This window comes from Benincasa hispida, chromosome 1, assembly GCF_027475165.1.
Source record: "Benincasa hispida cultivar pf3 chromosome 1, pf3_genome.v1.1, whole genome shotgun sequence".
NCBI classification, from domain to species: Eukaryota; Viridiplantae; Streptophyta; class Magnoliopsida; order Cucurbitales; family Cucurbitaceae; genus Benincasa; species Benincasa hispida.
Genome location: NC_143478.1, coordinates 37,437,944 through 37,453,371, shown reverse-complemented (window position 1 = coordinate 37,453,371; position 15,428 = coordinate 37,437,944). Strand labels below are relative to the sequence as shown.

General features: G+C 31.2%; 1 protein-coding gene and 1 long non-coding RNA gene across 2 annotated transcripts; both read right to left on the bottom strand.

The window, feature by feature from the left end:
- Positions 1-903: 903 nt before the first annotated feature.
- Positions 904-3,327, bottom strand: LOC150038423 (uncharacterized). Its single transcript, XR_016524087.1, has 2 exons — positions 3,009-3,327; positions 904-1,189 (listed from the first exon to the last, which is right to left on the bottom strand). It is a non-coding gene; the product is annotated as an uncharacterized LOC150038423 (long non-coding RNA).
- Positions 3,328-5,162: 1,835 nt separating this feature from the next.
- On the bottom strand, positions 5,163-8,396 carry LOC120070281 (transmembrane emp24 domain-containing protein p24delta3-like). The gene is made up of 4 exons (XM_039022196.2): positions 7,940-8,396; positions 5,819-6,034; positions 5,653-5,729; positions 5,163-5,570 (listed from the first exon to the last, which is right to left on the bottom strand). Exons 1-4 carry the CDS (start codon positions 8,138-8,140, stop codon positions 5,426-5,428), a joined length of 639 nt encoding a protein of 212 aa, XP_038878124.1. The 5' UTR covers positions 8,141-8,396; the 3' UTR covers positions 5,163-5,425.
- Between the last annotated feature and the right edge of the window lie 7,032 nt (positions 8,397-15,428).

Sequence of the window (15,428 nt, the reverse complement as noted above, 5' to 3'; positions counted from 1 at the left end):
TGATTCAATAAAAATGTTGATTCTATCATCTAACATGAGCTAAGTTCTCGTAGGGGTTCAACAATGTGGATGCCCTAGGTTTATTATGGCTTAAGCAATGTTGCGGTCGCATCAGCTTGAATTGTAAATTCCTTTTGTTGAAATTAATGTTAGAATTGGTAAATTGAACTGGTCACTTAATTTAACAATCTAGTGGAGCTTTGTACTAAGAATGCTAGTGTAAATGGATCTCACAACAAGATATGGGACTAACAGCCTATGAATAGGAGAGTCATGTCATCTTAGGAATAAAGGACACAATAGGATAAAGAAACTGGGCTTTAATTACTCTAGGATTTAGCTACCCATGGGAACATTCGGCAATAGCTACTTAAAACCCTTAAAGGAAATAGACACCAGACCGAATAAGGGTAGATTTCTGCCCATGCACACTTCTCTGTCTTAGTGCGATGTGGCCGTATCACTTGTAGCATAGAACCCAAAAAGTTGAAACATTGTTTGCCCCTGTTCGATTACTGTTATTTAGCTTCTCGAAAGATTCCTTCATTAATTCCAACTCCTATCACTTGGTTACCTCGGTCACGTTGATTCACAACCATCATTAATTTTAAAAGTAAACTAGTCCTTCCAAGTTTATTACTTCATTGACAGTGTATGCTTGCACTTAGACCATAGTCATTCTCATTTCCATCACTCATACACATTTGGTCGATCAGTCGTACTCTCTCTATAATTTCGATTTTTGAGTTTAAGGGACCATCATTCTACAAAAAGGTTAAAATTTGCGATTAACTATGTAGTATGATGATGGAAAGAAAATATATAAATATGTAACAACCCGACCTTACGAGATTTCTATCAAGGGTCGTTACTACATAATTACACATTTACAACCAAAATATCTTGACCATTAAAGCAAACTTTATTAAAATATGGATGACATTCTCAAAACAATTTATTAAACCAATAAATAAACAATAAGTAAAGCATTTATTCGGGGTCCTCTAAAAACATTTTCATAGAAAACGGTCAAAACAATAAAAAAAAAAAAAAAATTGTCCACATCAAGACCTAGTCCAAAACACTCAAATAACTTAAAACATAGACTGAACGGAAGCGATTTCTCTTGTCCCTATAATGACTGTTGTCACAGGTCCTGTTTCACTCTCCAACCTATTTCTGTCATTACCTGAAAAACATAAAATAAGGAAGAGTGAGTATGAACTACTCAGTAAGTGATTACTAGACCCTCTAGGTAACATCTATGAAGCACAAATATAGATTCAGCTACACGATACGGATACGATTGGATACGGCGATTCGTCAATTTCTAAAAACTAAGATACAGATACGTCTAAGGATACTTCACTATTTTATATATTTTTTAATATATATATTTCTAAAAAACGAGGATACTGATACGTTAAAGATACATTTTTTTCTTTAAAAAAATCTAGGATATAGATAAATTTAGCATACAAGTCAATAACAATAACACAAAATAGAATACAAACACTGAAATACAATACAAAAAAAACATCTAAGATGTTGAAGTACAATAGTTAATAAAATGCAATAGAAAAGTGACTCATATTCCAAAGAAGAAGAAGAAAAGATTAGAGAGAGAAGTATGAAGATAAACGAAGAACTTATTATTGAAGACATCCAAATGGTTTATATTTAGGTGGACTTTGTGGGAACTCAAATGTGAAGATGGAGATTATATGATTTTAATCTATGGTTTGGTCCGTTATTTATTTATTTTTCTTTTAGTTTTAGACTCGAATAGTGAACTTTCTAAATAGGTTGCCTAATTTTAGATTGTGAAAGATTATATAAGTTACTTGTCTTTTTTAAAAAAAAATATGCATAGAAATAGATACGTCAAATCGCGTGTCAGATACGTATCTGGAAAGTATCAAAAAATATGGATATCGCGTGTCAGATACGTATTTGTGAAGTATCTGGAAGTATCAATATATGATACGTGTCTGATACTGATTCTTTGTCTCGCATGAAGTATTTGTGCTTCATAGGGTAACATGTTAGCCTTTCTATCTAGGCAACAATGTATATCCTATAACATATTAGTTGTGGTGACCCTGAAAGGTCACAAATCAGCCGAAAACGTGACCCTAAAGAAACACATATCAGTTATAGGCGTGTATTCTGAAGGTACACATATCAGTCGTAGGTGCGGTCCCGAGGGAGCACATGTCAATCATAGGTGTGTATTCGAAGGTACACAAAACAATCATGGACGTGAACCCAAGGGTGCACAAACAATGATTGGTGTGAACCCGAAGGAACACAGAATAGTCGTAAAGTGTACATCACCCAAATAAAAAGGCTAACAATTATCATAAATACTTAGCATGCATTAGTCCACATATATATCTTTTATCATAATCACAATCACATGAAAAATTACCATAAGGCCCATAGTCAACACATCATAGAATCATAATCAGAACAGTCCATAACATTTTATAATCACATTTATCTTATCATCATATGGTACTGGTTTGAAAGTAAACTAGTAGCAAGACATTTACCTTGGATTGAAATTCCAAAATTAATCCAAAAAATCAATCTCCAACGGAAACTTGAATTAATGTCCTAACACAGAAGCATAACATTTAATTTCATCCCAAATACCTAAATTTTATATCAACCAATTTAAATTCATTCTAAAACTCTCCAATAGCTTACCAAATATTTAGTTCGCTCCAAAAATCTATTCCAAATTTCACTCAAAGATTGAAATCTACACATAAACCATAATTTAGGATTTAAAATTCAATTTTCAACATCTATAACAAATCCAAAAAGTTTCATAGTCTTAATAACCATCAGCGTCACAATGCTCCGAAATTATTAGACGGTAGACTAACAACTTTCAAAAACTTGAATTGATGCTCATTATAGATGAATTCAAGTCTAGTCAACATTTAGTGTGTACTCAAGAATTAATCAAGAAACCCAAAGAAAATTCATAAAAAACTCACCAAATAAAAGATCCGGCGAGTGGTGGTGATCGGTGGATGTACGACGGCTGGAGCGCGCGGCAGACGCTGGCGAAAGGTCGACGGCGGCTGGGCTACGGCCTGGCGATCGGAGCGGCGCGGCTCACGGCAGAGAGAACCAGCGGCTGGCGTGGCGGTCGCGTATGGCGTTGCAGATCGGTGGCTGGAGCTTTACGGAGAGAAAAGAGGAAGACAGAATCGGGTGGGGGGTGGAGGCGGGTGTTGGCGCACGCTCCTGGAGGGGAGAGTGAGAACTTTTAATTAATTAATTTTTTTTTTCCAATTTAAAAGGAAACCCTCCAATACTTGTATATATAATTCCCTTTAAAATTGAATTATCTAACCATAATAATCCAAATTGTAAGTCTAATTAATTCAAAATAATTAAATTAAAATTAGTTTAGTAAGTTAATTAAATTTTAAATTCCAATCCATTTATCCAAACAATTCATAGCAAATAAATGAAATTTTGGGTTGTTACAAAATGTCTTTAAATTGATCACCGCACCAATTTTTCTAGTCTTTCCCTTTTTTGATCTTTCCCGCTTCTCATAGATTAACTCTTCATCTATTGATCGGATAACTTTATTTATTGCTTCGTCTGCATCTTCAATGTCCTATGTATCTTGTGTTTCCTGTTATACATACGTTTTTAGGTTATTGTTTATAGAATCATTGGAGGTAGAGATTAGAAACATATTAGGTCCTCACTGGTGAGAATTATTGGTTCTTTGTTTGTCAATTTTTTTCCTTCAATTATTCCAACAAACCTTAATCTTTCACGGACACTTGTTCTTCTTTCAGTTTTCTTTTTTTACATAACTTTAATCCTTCTTCGAATGCATTTAAATAGTGGATTATTTTTAAAGTTTTTAGTTAAAAAAATGTTGCTAAACAATTATTCTTCAGTTTCTGTTTTGGAATTCTAAAAAGTAGGGATATATTGTGTATATCAAGGAATTTTATCTGTTTGCTTAAATATTTTAAATAAAATATTAATTTAAAAATTTTGCTAAATCGGTATATATTTATGAAAAAAATATGCATCTCCATATATAATATCCAAGAATTTTCTTTAGCAATTATTTCCTACCTTTAATAGTGGAAATAATGCATAGAGGAAATTATAGTGCATGTATAAAAGAAAGATTGTAGGATTGGTTTGGTTCCCTACATGTGAAGACGATGTGGTATTGTTGATTTCCTTCCTCCACAATAAAATTAGTTGGAATTGTGCTTTTCACTTGGAAGAAGACCAGTTTCGAATTCACATGCAGCACTATTAGTTTCGATGTCCCTTAGAAGTATAAAGGAGTGTTAGAGAAGAGTATCCATTAGAAGATTAAAGTCTCGTCCAAGATTTAGAGCCAAGTGTATTTGTTGGGTTTTCGACAATGGAAGAGAGTTTATAGGGATTTGTTGCTATAGATGGCTTGAGAAGAGGGATTTTATGGTTGGTTGGCTGATTAGTGATGGGTTATCTTCACGCTTTCGTTGTGTATAGATGATGGATGAGAAAAATAGAAATCCCTACTTCTGTTTGTTGTGGGATTAGATGATGGGTGAGAAAAATTGAAATCCCTACTTTCGTTTGTGGTGGGATTAGAGAGATTTTTGCTTTTGGAAAGATTTTTTTGGTAATTTGAATTTAATGTCTTGGTTTGTGTACCAATCATATCACATAACTTTGAAATTGGTGTGGCAAACTGGTTTAATATTTCATCTTTTTCGAATTGGTTAGAAACTCTCCAATTTCAATATATTTTAACGTTGGAGGTTTTTCTTTGTGTTGACGGTCTAAAAATTGGATATAAATAAATGAAAAATGGTATAATTGTCCAAAATTAATACTAAAAGTCCTCTTTAAAAAAAAATCAAATTTTAAGACATTTATAAAATATAGGGTTTTCTTTAGGCCTTCTAGGTAGAAACCATGATCTTAATTCTTTTGATTTCTTAAAGAAGAAAAATATAGTGAGTAGTCTATGGCTTACTAAATTATCATCATATGTCAAGAATACAATGAGACTATTCAAAGTTAAAAATTGTCAATCATATTGTCTAAATTAAACTTGGGACTAATAGAAAGTGAAGCTGCTAAGCTGCTGATTTGCAACTATTTCGAATATGCTCACATTTTGATCAAATTATATGATCTATATCTCCTTGACCTTCAGTTTCTCTAAGACTCCTGATCGTATAAAGGATGCATACATTGAATCTCAGGAATCAAAACTCACTAAATTCTCACAGCTTCAAAGAAACAGAGGAAAAACAAAATCTGGAATAAAAATTATAAACAAACCTACATGGTTTGCAGTTCGTGTCAAAACTTCTCTACTTCGTATGAGGAAATAAAACTAAACAAGCAAATTCTCTTTCTGAAAGAACAGTACTCTCTAAATAAGTTTTTTCTTCTGAAAAAATCGCTTCAAGTACCATATCTGTAAAGTAGAAGCAACAATGCAGACACCCAAGGACATGATGCTATACCACGCAACTCGTGCGTTTGTTCTCTCACTGACCATCCTCATATCTGCTTCTCTGTAAGGATTCAAAATTATATAAATGAGAGTAATGGGTAGATTTTTGTAAGCATCCAGTTTTACTATGGAAACTTAGTTACCTTTCCTTGAGATAGAGTAGATTTTCATGGATAGCTTCGACTGCTCCCTCGAGTTTCCTCAGCTCGAGTTCAACACCCTAAATGAGAACAAGGTTGGGCATTAAAATGATTGAATGGATGTTTCAGAATGTAGTGGAATATGAAAAGGTGAAGAGGAAGTAGTTACCTCAATCTTCTCCTTTTTTGCAACTGATTCCCAATCCTTGGCTGCAATCCCAGTTCTCCAATCAAGGTTGACACTTATCTCAATACCAGCTTGATGCGTGTGGTCAGTCAACCAGAAACATACTAGATAATTACCAGCCTCCGTAGTAGTAAACGCAAACTGGCCATGTGTTACATTCTCTGAGTGATGAAGATTGTTCCCGTATGGAGATGTCACCTAAAGGAGCCCACCATCAATCAGTAAAGTGCAAAACAATAACACACATCAAGACATTAGATGAGCCTACCCATCAACTTGAAAACAAAATCTTTCCACACATTAAGCAAAAACATCGACTTGCACCAAAACTCTACGAGATTACTAATCAAGTCTTTAAAGGTTATGGCTTTATGGGAGGTTTCAGGAAGAACGAAATGCAAGAACTTTCCAAGACAAAGCCAAATTATCCCGGGAAGTTTTCGAATCTGCCATTATCAATGCTTTTTTTTTTTTTTTTTTGGTGTGAAGATATACATGCCATGAAGAGCCATAGTTTCTCTTTTCTAATTGCATATTGGAAGCATCTTTTGTATACCCTTTTAAAGGACCTCTTCTGTATCTCCTCGGATATTTCATTTATTCAATGAAATCGTTTCTTATCCCCCACCCCCCAAAAAAAAAGGTTATGGAATCATAATCAGTGTCCTGTTGTTTATATGTTCAACATTATTGAATAGACAAAACATTTCATGACCGAATGATAGATATTAATTGTTTACATTACAAGTAGGTACAACCAATGGACAAGCTAATTACCCTAAAATATATGGTGCAGCTGTCCTGGTTGTTTACAACTCTCCATGAACCGTGACTCTATCAGTAATACAGATCAAATGGTCTGAAGCATCGGTAAGTGTAAACTTCAATAGGAGTTGTTCAAGTCTTACCTTATGGGGTTGAAGAGAAATTATATAAGACCAAGAAATAGCAGACCAAGCTTATATTCTAAGAGCAATGACCTTTTAGAGATGCCCAACAGGATACATAGGTTAAGAAACAACCCCTCAATGGAATCCACCAAAGAGATGGCCAAAGCATTTCACCAGAGCATTTCATCTAGAGACTCAAATTGAACTGTAAATAAAGATCTGTCATTGTCAATAACATCAAGACTAGTGTTTTGACACTTTTTTTTTGGGGGGGTGGTTGTTAATACAGAAATACATCCATTTGCAAAATCTAAAAGTTTAAACCATAAAATGACGTAACTTTCAACTAAATTTTTGCCATCCAATTTAAATCGTTATCAGGTGCATGGTGTGTGCCAAGAAAACACTCCAATTAGAATTTTATCATCGTGACCTTCGTGGAAAAGTTCCTTCGAAAACAGACACCCCATATTCAATATTCAACTTATTCATCACCCTCCTAATGAATCATCCTACCAAACAATCACTAGAATAGAAATCATATACATGAAGAACATTTTTTGAACAATTTGCAAAAACCAAATGATATGTGGGTCAGCAGCAGACTTCCAAGGTATTTCTCCTCCCCTTAAAATTAATCCACAACTGTTCCTATAAATGCTTTGAAATAATTGAACAGCAAAAATCAGAAACCAAACAAAATAAAATTAGATGAAAAGGCCTCCATAACAGTAAAGAAAAGATGCTATTCACGGAATTGATCTCTTTCTTTCATCTCACTGCAATGATATGCCTACACGGTTGTGAAAACATCAAAGTTTTGCTCCCTTGAGCAACAAGCCGGAGGTAAAGGTACACATCCATTGGCGCACTGGATTTCCACAAATCAGCATAGCCGAAAAAATCCTTTGGCCCCGTGGATTCAATCAATGAGAAAATCAAATTTTATCTCCAAGAAAAAGAAAAAGGGAGAAGAGCCACAAGAAATAGATCCTAGTTCTCGGCATTTCACAATGGCTCGGTCAAAACTAAACGGGAGAGACAAATCAACATATAAATAGAGCAAGGCAAAAACCAATCGTACCCATCTATTAAGCTTATCAATTTTTTGCTATAGCCCATCAAACAAATTAACGAATCAAGAAATTTGAAACGAAAAACTCCAAATTAATAAAAGAAAAGGGAAGAAAAGGGTTTAATGTGGAAAATTGACCTTGACAGAAATGGTGGGGGAGTGAGTATGATCGGCGACGACGACATAATCGGCAAGAACAACAACGTTGGTCTGGATTTCCTCGGAGACGCACTTGGTCCCAGATGGAGGCAAGTTCAACCAGATTGAATGGGCAGTTCGAACAAGATCCATGGCGAAGAAACAGAGCAGGAACAACGGCAATACAACTTCCCGGCGCATGATGTTTCCGATCACCAAACCTGAAACCTAGAAATCGAATGGAATCTGGTTTGTGGTTAGATCAGATATTAGGAGGAGGAAGAAGAAGAAGAAGAAACCCGTGACTTTAGTAATCGGAATTCTCTCGACTTTCTCTTTGTACTGTATCTCTAAATTCTCTTAGTCAAAATTAAATTTGGATTTCTTTCGGTTATTTTACCAAAATAACAAAAAATCATTCTCAATTTTTTTACTATCCATTAGAGATTGGGAAAAATTAGACTAATATTGTTGTTTTTAAAAGTATTTATAATAATATTATTGTTAGAAAACTATTTATAAAAATATTTTAATTTTTTTTTAAGTTGTCGAGTCTTCAAAATTCAATCAACCGAAAATTCGACTTTCATTCTCTTTTTTTTAAAATTTTTCATTAATTTGACCTCCATTTTTTCTATTTTTTTAATTTTCCATTATGTTATTATTTAGTATATTCCACTTTACATTTTTTTATTATTTTATTATTTTACTATTTTTTAAACCATCTTAACTTAACTCTAAAAAGAACAAATTAAAAAAAAATAATATCTCATAAAAATAATAAATTGTAAATTAAAATATCTCATTTTATATAAAAATAATTACAAAAATCAATGTGTCTGACAAGGACGTCGTCGATTTCGAGTTGATTGTCGTCATCAACTTCGAACTTGAGGTTGCTCTGGTTCTTCTTGAAGTTGCTCTGGTACCTCTGCAGCCGCTTCATAATATAAACATTCATTATGCTCTCCACAACCCCGACCATGTTCATGCACGTATGAAGACGATGGACCAGCTTCTGAGTCATAATGTCCTAAACCAAATGTTGGCATCATCATCATCAGACTAACATAATCAGTTTGGCTCTGCATCTGCATCACAGGGGCAACTCTTCACTCGGTGACCGGCTAACCATCAACAGGTAATCCCAATAACACTTCTATGTCTTGTAGAGTGATAGTGCACTCTCCAACAGACATATGAAATGTATGCGTCTCAGGCTGAATAAATCCCAATTTGGCAACCCATAAAATCCAGATGTACGAAGTAGCGATAATATTCGAGGGTGGAGTGGGATAGTGCTTGGACAACTGCCTCTGACGCCTGCAAGATATTTCTCCAGTAGTAAGATCTTGTCATACAACAGATGAGCATCGATGAATGGACTGATCATACAAAATATCGGGATCAATAGGTCTTGGGTTTAAAGCCATGATTTGAAAGAAAAAAAAATATATTTATTTCTCAATTAAAAAAATATTTATTTCTCAATTAGAAGAATAATGTACAACTTTTTAAATTGCAATAAAATAAATTAAATATACAATAAAAGTATCATATACACTTAATTAAATATACATAATAAAAAAAGTATTTATTTCTCAATTAAATGATGTACAACTTAATTAAAAGAATAATGTACAACTTTATAAATTGTAATAAAAAAAATTGAATATACAATAAAAGTATAATCTACACTTAAATAAATATACATGATAAAAAAAAGTATTTATTTCTCAATTAAATAATGTACAACTTAATTAAAAGAATAATGTATAACTTTATAAATTATAATAAATAAGTTGAATATACAATAAATGTATCATCTACACTTAATTAAATATACATGAAAAAAATATTTATTTCTCAACCCCTAACTATCTAGAGTCCGTAATGACATTTCCTTCGATTATGGCCTAAATGATTACAAAATTCACATCATTGTCGAGTGATTGGTTCTGTCCAAAGTAACATTCAGCATACGTTGACAATTTATAGTAGTCCTCAATAAAAATTTCGTAGTTCATGTTAAAATGTGAGCAAACTGCCATAAAATGCGAGCATGGAATGCCGAACGCTTGCCACTTGTTACATGAATAGTATTGCTCGGACCTGTTTAGCCTCAATATTTGAACATTTTCTCCTTTAGCATTGAGACTATGATGTCCGGTCTTCACATGAAACACACCTTCATATCAATTGTATGATTGTACTTCATGTTTACTAGATCTTGCAACCCATTTATTAATTTTTCATGTGCGTACTTGAATTTTTACTCTACTTAGTATTATAAAATATGTTTGAAACAAATTGTTAATAACATATATATATATATATATATATATATAATATTAATAATAATAATATTACCGGGTGTATTTATCTTGACGCTCCAAATCAGCCTTTATTTCTTCTCTTCTTTTCTCGAAATAATTTACGCACTTTAAGAATATTATTTGAGCAAGAGCATTTATCAGAATATTATTCACTCTGATAGATTTGTCCTGAACCCTCCATCATGTGCTTGAGTCCATTGTTCTATACCAATGTTGTAAAAAAAAAACTCAGACAGCTCCGATTTATTCCTTTAATGTCTTCAATTGCTTTATTAAACTTCCAAATTTGAAACTGACACCCGACACGATAAACATAATTTTTCAATGTATTAAATTTGTACTTTTTATTAAAGTTATTGACGATATGTCGTAAACAGAAATGATGGTGACATTTTGGTCCCGTCTAACCATTTGCTGGATTGTTCACTACTGCGATGATGCCAACATGTCGATCTGAAATTAAACACACTTCTTCGTATGTTACAATTTTCTCTCAAGTGTTTTAGGAACCAGCCTCATGAGTCTGCAACTCTTCATTTGTAACGATAAATGCAGGTGGATGAAGATGCCTGTTCGAATCAACTGATGTCGCAATCAGCAATTTTCCTCGATATTTACCATAGAAGTGGGTACCATCTATCTGAATTATCGGCCGACATTTATTAAAAGCTTCTATACAAGGACCAAATGCCCAAAATACAAAAGTTAAGATAACATGGCCTTCAGTAAGCGTTTCTTTCACTCTCCACTCTACATGTGTTCCGAGATTGGTCTACTTAACCATATACAATCACCTGGGTAACAATTTGTAAGACTTATCCCAATCACCGAACACTTTAGCCAACGTTTTTCTTTTTCCCTCCCACACCCTATGTAAGGAATATGATATCCAAACTTTGATTTGATGTCGGACTGCAGTTGTGCCACACCGATAGATGGTTTTTCTCTTACGGCATCACAGAACTCCAGTGCAATCATTGATGAATCCAATTGCACATGACTTCGACTCAGTTCTAAATAAAAACATGTATGTTGCTCATCATACTTAGTGATCTCGAACAAGCCATGCGATTTTTTCTTTATTGCACGAAGTCTCTATTTGCAACCTTCTTCCCACTTCTTACACCGTATTACCCAAATCGTCGGTATCGATTCCACAACCTTATATGATGCGTGACATTTAATAGCAAAATATTTGACCACGTGTTGTAGCATTTCTTTGTCTTGACAAATCATCCTTTTATACAACTGAGTATTGTTAACGTCCACAGGGGCTACAATTGGGTCATGTTCTCGAATTCTATCTAGTACATTCATATCCAAATCATTGAATGTATCTGAAGGTAACTCATGTTCACGACCATCGAAATTCAACTCTTCAAAGTCATTGTCCGTTTCTGTTCTGAAATCTTTATACTGATTGTTAGCCGCCATATCTTCATTATCGCATGACGATGCAACTAACTCCGGATTATGATCAATACATTGAGTTGGATCTTCAAACTAACTAAATGGTGCATTCAAGTTTATATCCAATCCTATCCCACTTACATTTACATACAAATACACTAAATTCGGGAGGGACATCGTGATTGAGAACATCAAGTTTATAGCTTGTACATTCGGAATAGGGAATGACATAAACCTGGTTCTAGATTAGGATGTCTATATATTATTTCTAACTGATTTGTTCTCATATCTACACTAAATGACATCCCAACCATTTCAATGAATTGTTCAAATACAATTCCACTATTCACATTTATGCTAAAACCTCTACTTGGTGGTTGGTCATAGTCAACTCCGTCAATACCATCCATCATATTACCATTTGTAAACAACATAACAATACATTACTAATTGTTCTACTAATTATCAAACTTAAACAAAAACAAATCACAATAAGAAATATATATAAGAAATATAAGAAATATATTTAAAAAAATTACAATAAAAATCACAATAAGGTAAACTTTTTAAGACTATTTTTAAACATAACAATAAATTAAACTTTTTATAACTATTTTTAAACATAACAATAAATTAAACTTTTCAAATATCATAAGAAATATATACAAAAAATCACAATAATTTTATATTAAACTAAAAATATTAAAGTTTTTAAACTATAAAAATCAACTTTTTAAACATAACAATAAGATAAACCTTTTAAAACTATTTTTTCAAATTAAATACAAATAAAATAAAATATTTTAAGAAATATATTAAAAAAATCACAATAATTTTGTATTAAACTAAAAATATTAAACTTTTTTTAATTATAAACATCAACTTTTTAAACATAACAATAAGGAAAAATTTTTAAAAATATTTTTTCAAATTTAATACAAAAAAAATATTATAAGAAATATATTTAAAAAATTACAATAATTTTGTATTAAACTAAAAATATTAAACTTTTTAAATTATAAACATTAATTTTTTACACATAACAATAAGGTAAACTTTTTAAAACTATTTTTCAAATTTAATACTAAAAAAATAAAATATAATGAGAAATATATTTTAAAAAAATCACAATAATTTTGTATTAAACTAAAAATATTAAGGTTTATGAATATAAACTTTTTAAACATAACAACAAATTAAACTTTTTAAAACTATTTTAAAATATATTTTCAAAGTTAATACTAAAAAAATCAAATATCATAAGAAATATATTTCAAAAAATCACAATAATTTTGTATTAAACTAAAAATATTAAAGCATAAACATCTAACTTTTTAAACATAACAATAAACTATACTTAAATACAAACAAAAACAAACAAAATATAAATAAGATTAACATGTTGGTATAACATAATATAAATAAGATTAACGCTAATAACAACTATTAAGATTAACACTAATAGAGAAAGAACTACTAACATCAATATGTAAATATTATTGAATTCAACAACTACTAACAAATTAACATGATAGATCTACTAAATATATATATAAAAAAAACTAGTAATAAATAAACAGTACACTCACAAATTTAATAGTGGTTTTCTTTTTTTCCCCAAAAGTGATAATATTCTCTCTTTTCTTTGATATTTCTTATCCGGCAACAAAAACTATTAAAAAATAAAATATTATGAGAATATAAGAAATTTGTTAATGTTACCTCTTTTTTGTTCTTTGTTTCCCAAAAAACAACAAAAACTATAAAAAGAATATAATAGAATGAGAATAGAAACAAAATTTACAATTATTTTAAAAAAAATGAAATTTTGTATAGTAAATGTACAAATCTCACAATTTAATGGACGATTGTGGAAGAAGAAGAAGATTTGGAACAAAAAATGGAGTGATGAAGAAGGCAGAAAATGATGAAGAAATGAAGAAGGCAGAAGCAAACTTGTAGGTTCGAAGAAGAAAAAAGACAGAGATGAAGAAATGAAGAAGGCAGAAGCAAACGAAAGAAGGTAGAGAGGTTGTGATGTGAGAAATGAGAAGTGATAAGGAGGGATTAAAAACTTGTAGGTCGAGTTTTCAAAACTCGACCCACGAAAATTTGACCGGCGTTGGGAATTAAAGACGGATGGGACGATTCAGCCATGAATGGCAGCTTTAATTAGGTCGAGGATTGAACCCTCGACATGGAGGAAGTAGATTTAGGTTTCATTTTTAAGTCGAGGGTTCAATACTAGATATCTTCTTTAATTTTTTTAGGTCAAGGGTTCAACCCTCGACTTCTTCTTTAATTTTTCTAGGTCAAGGCTTCAACCTTTGACATCTTTATTTTTTTTTTTATAATATTTTATATAAAATCCCAACATCGAAATCTCCAAAACAACCACAAATCTCTAAATACTTTCAAAACAACCATATTTCTCTAAATATTTTTCCTAACTACAATATTTAAAAAAAAAAACTCCTTCAAGATTAGTTTAATAGATAAAATATTAATTAACCTCCGTAAATATTAATAATTCGTTTAATGGTTGAATTAAGAAAATTGAACATTTGACTATACATCAACTATCAACTAAAATGAAACTTTTCTTTAAAAAAAAAATGAAATGAAACCCAACATATAAAGATAAAAGTGATATTTTATATTAAATAATGGTGAACTTTAAGATAGGTGTGTCTAAAATTTGAGAGGTTTTATTTTTATGCTTGAAGTTTCAAATTCAATAAAGAGAAATGGATGGGTAGATTTTTTATTATTGAATTAAAATAGAATTAGTAAAGCAACATGAATAAAATGAAGTCTTGGGAAAACATCCCACTATTGATGCATGAATAAACAAAAAATAATAATTGAAAATTTTTAAAAATATCAAAACTAGGAAATTACGTGAAAATTTTTAAAATCAAAGAAAAATCACAGTCGACTAAAAGGAAAATCATTGTGTAAAAATTATTACAATCATATAGAATTTAAAATTCTCTCACGATCTTAACGACAAGAACCCTTTTTCAAAGTTTTTGTACCATTTATACCCTTTTCCTCACTCTCAAATCAGAAAATATAAAAAAATGTGTTTAATGAAGATGATTTGAAATTAAAGTATACATTTTTTTTATAATGTTGGAAGCTCATCACTTCTTTTAACCTTTCCATTGTGAGACAACAATTCTTATAATAATTTGTCAAAACTATTTAGTTTTCACAAACGAAGATAAACGTTCAAATGTCAAAAAAGTACACTAAAAGTTTCAAAACACAAAATATATATTACATATTAGGGAAAATATAAATTTATGCCCCTAAATTTGAGTAGCTGTATCAATTCAAACCATATACTTTTATAAATGTATTAATTTATACTCCCCTACATTTCATTCAGGAAAACCTAGTGTAAAACTTTATCATTGTATCAATTAAACTTCTAAACTTTCATTAATGAATCGATTAGGTACGTTTGGAATACAATTTTCAAGTGTTTAATTTTTAAAAAATAAGTCATTTTAGAAGAAATTGGAGTGCTAGACATTTACTCAAAATAACTTTTCAAATGTGTTTTAATAAGTTTGGATGAAAATAAGTTTTTTGAATAATACATTTTTCTCAAGTGAATCTAAATGAAGTTCTAGACTTTTAGTCAAAATTTCTTTTGAAAATCGTGCATGTATTGTAATCATCCATTTTATAGAATTAGATAATTTGTAAAGATAGTAGTAATGAAAGATAGGTTT

Coding starts and splice junctions, on each gene's coding strand:
- LOC120070281 (XM_039022196.2), bottom strand. CDS start 8,140: ATGCGCCGGGAAGTTGTATTGCCGTTGTTCCTGCTCTGTTTCTTCGCC. Junction 5,730..5,818: donor CAAAAAAGGAGAAGATTGAG/GTAACTACTTCC, acceptor GTTCTCATTTAG/GGTGTTGAACTCGAGCTGAG. Junction 5,571..5,652: donor CTACTCTATCTCAAGGAAAG/GTAACTAAGTTT, acceptor GAATCCTTACAG/AGAAGCAGATATGAGGATGG.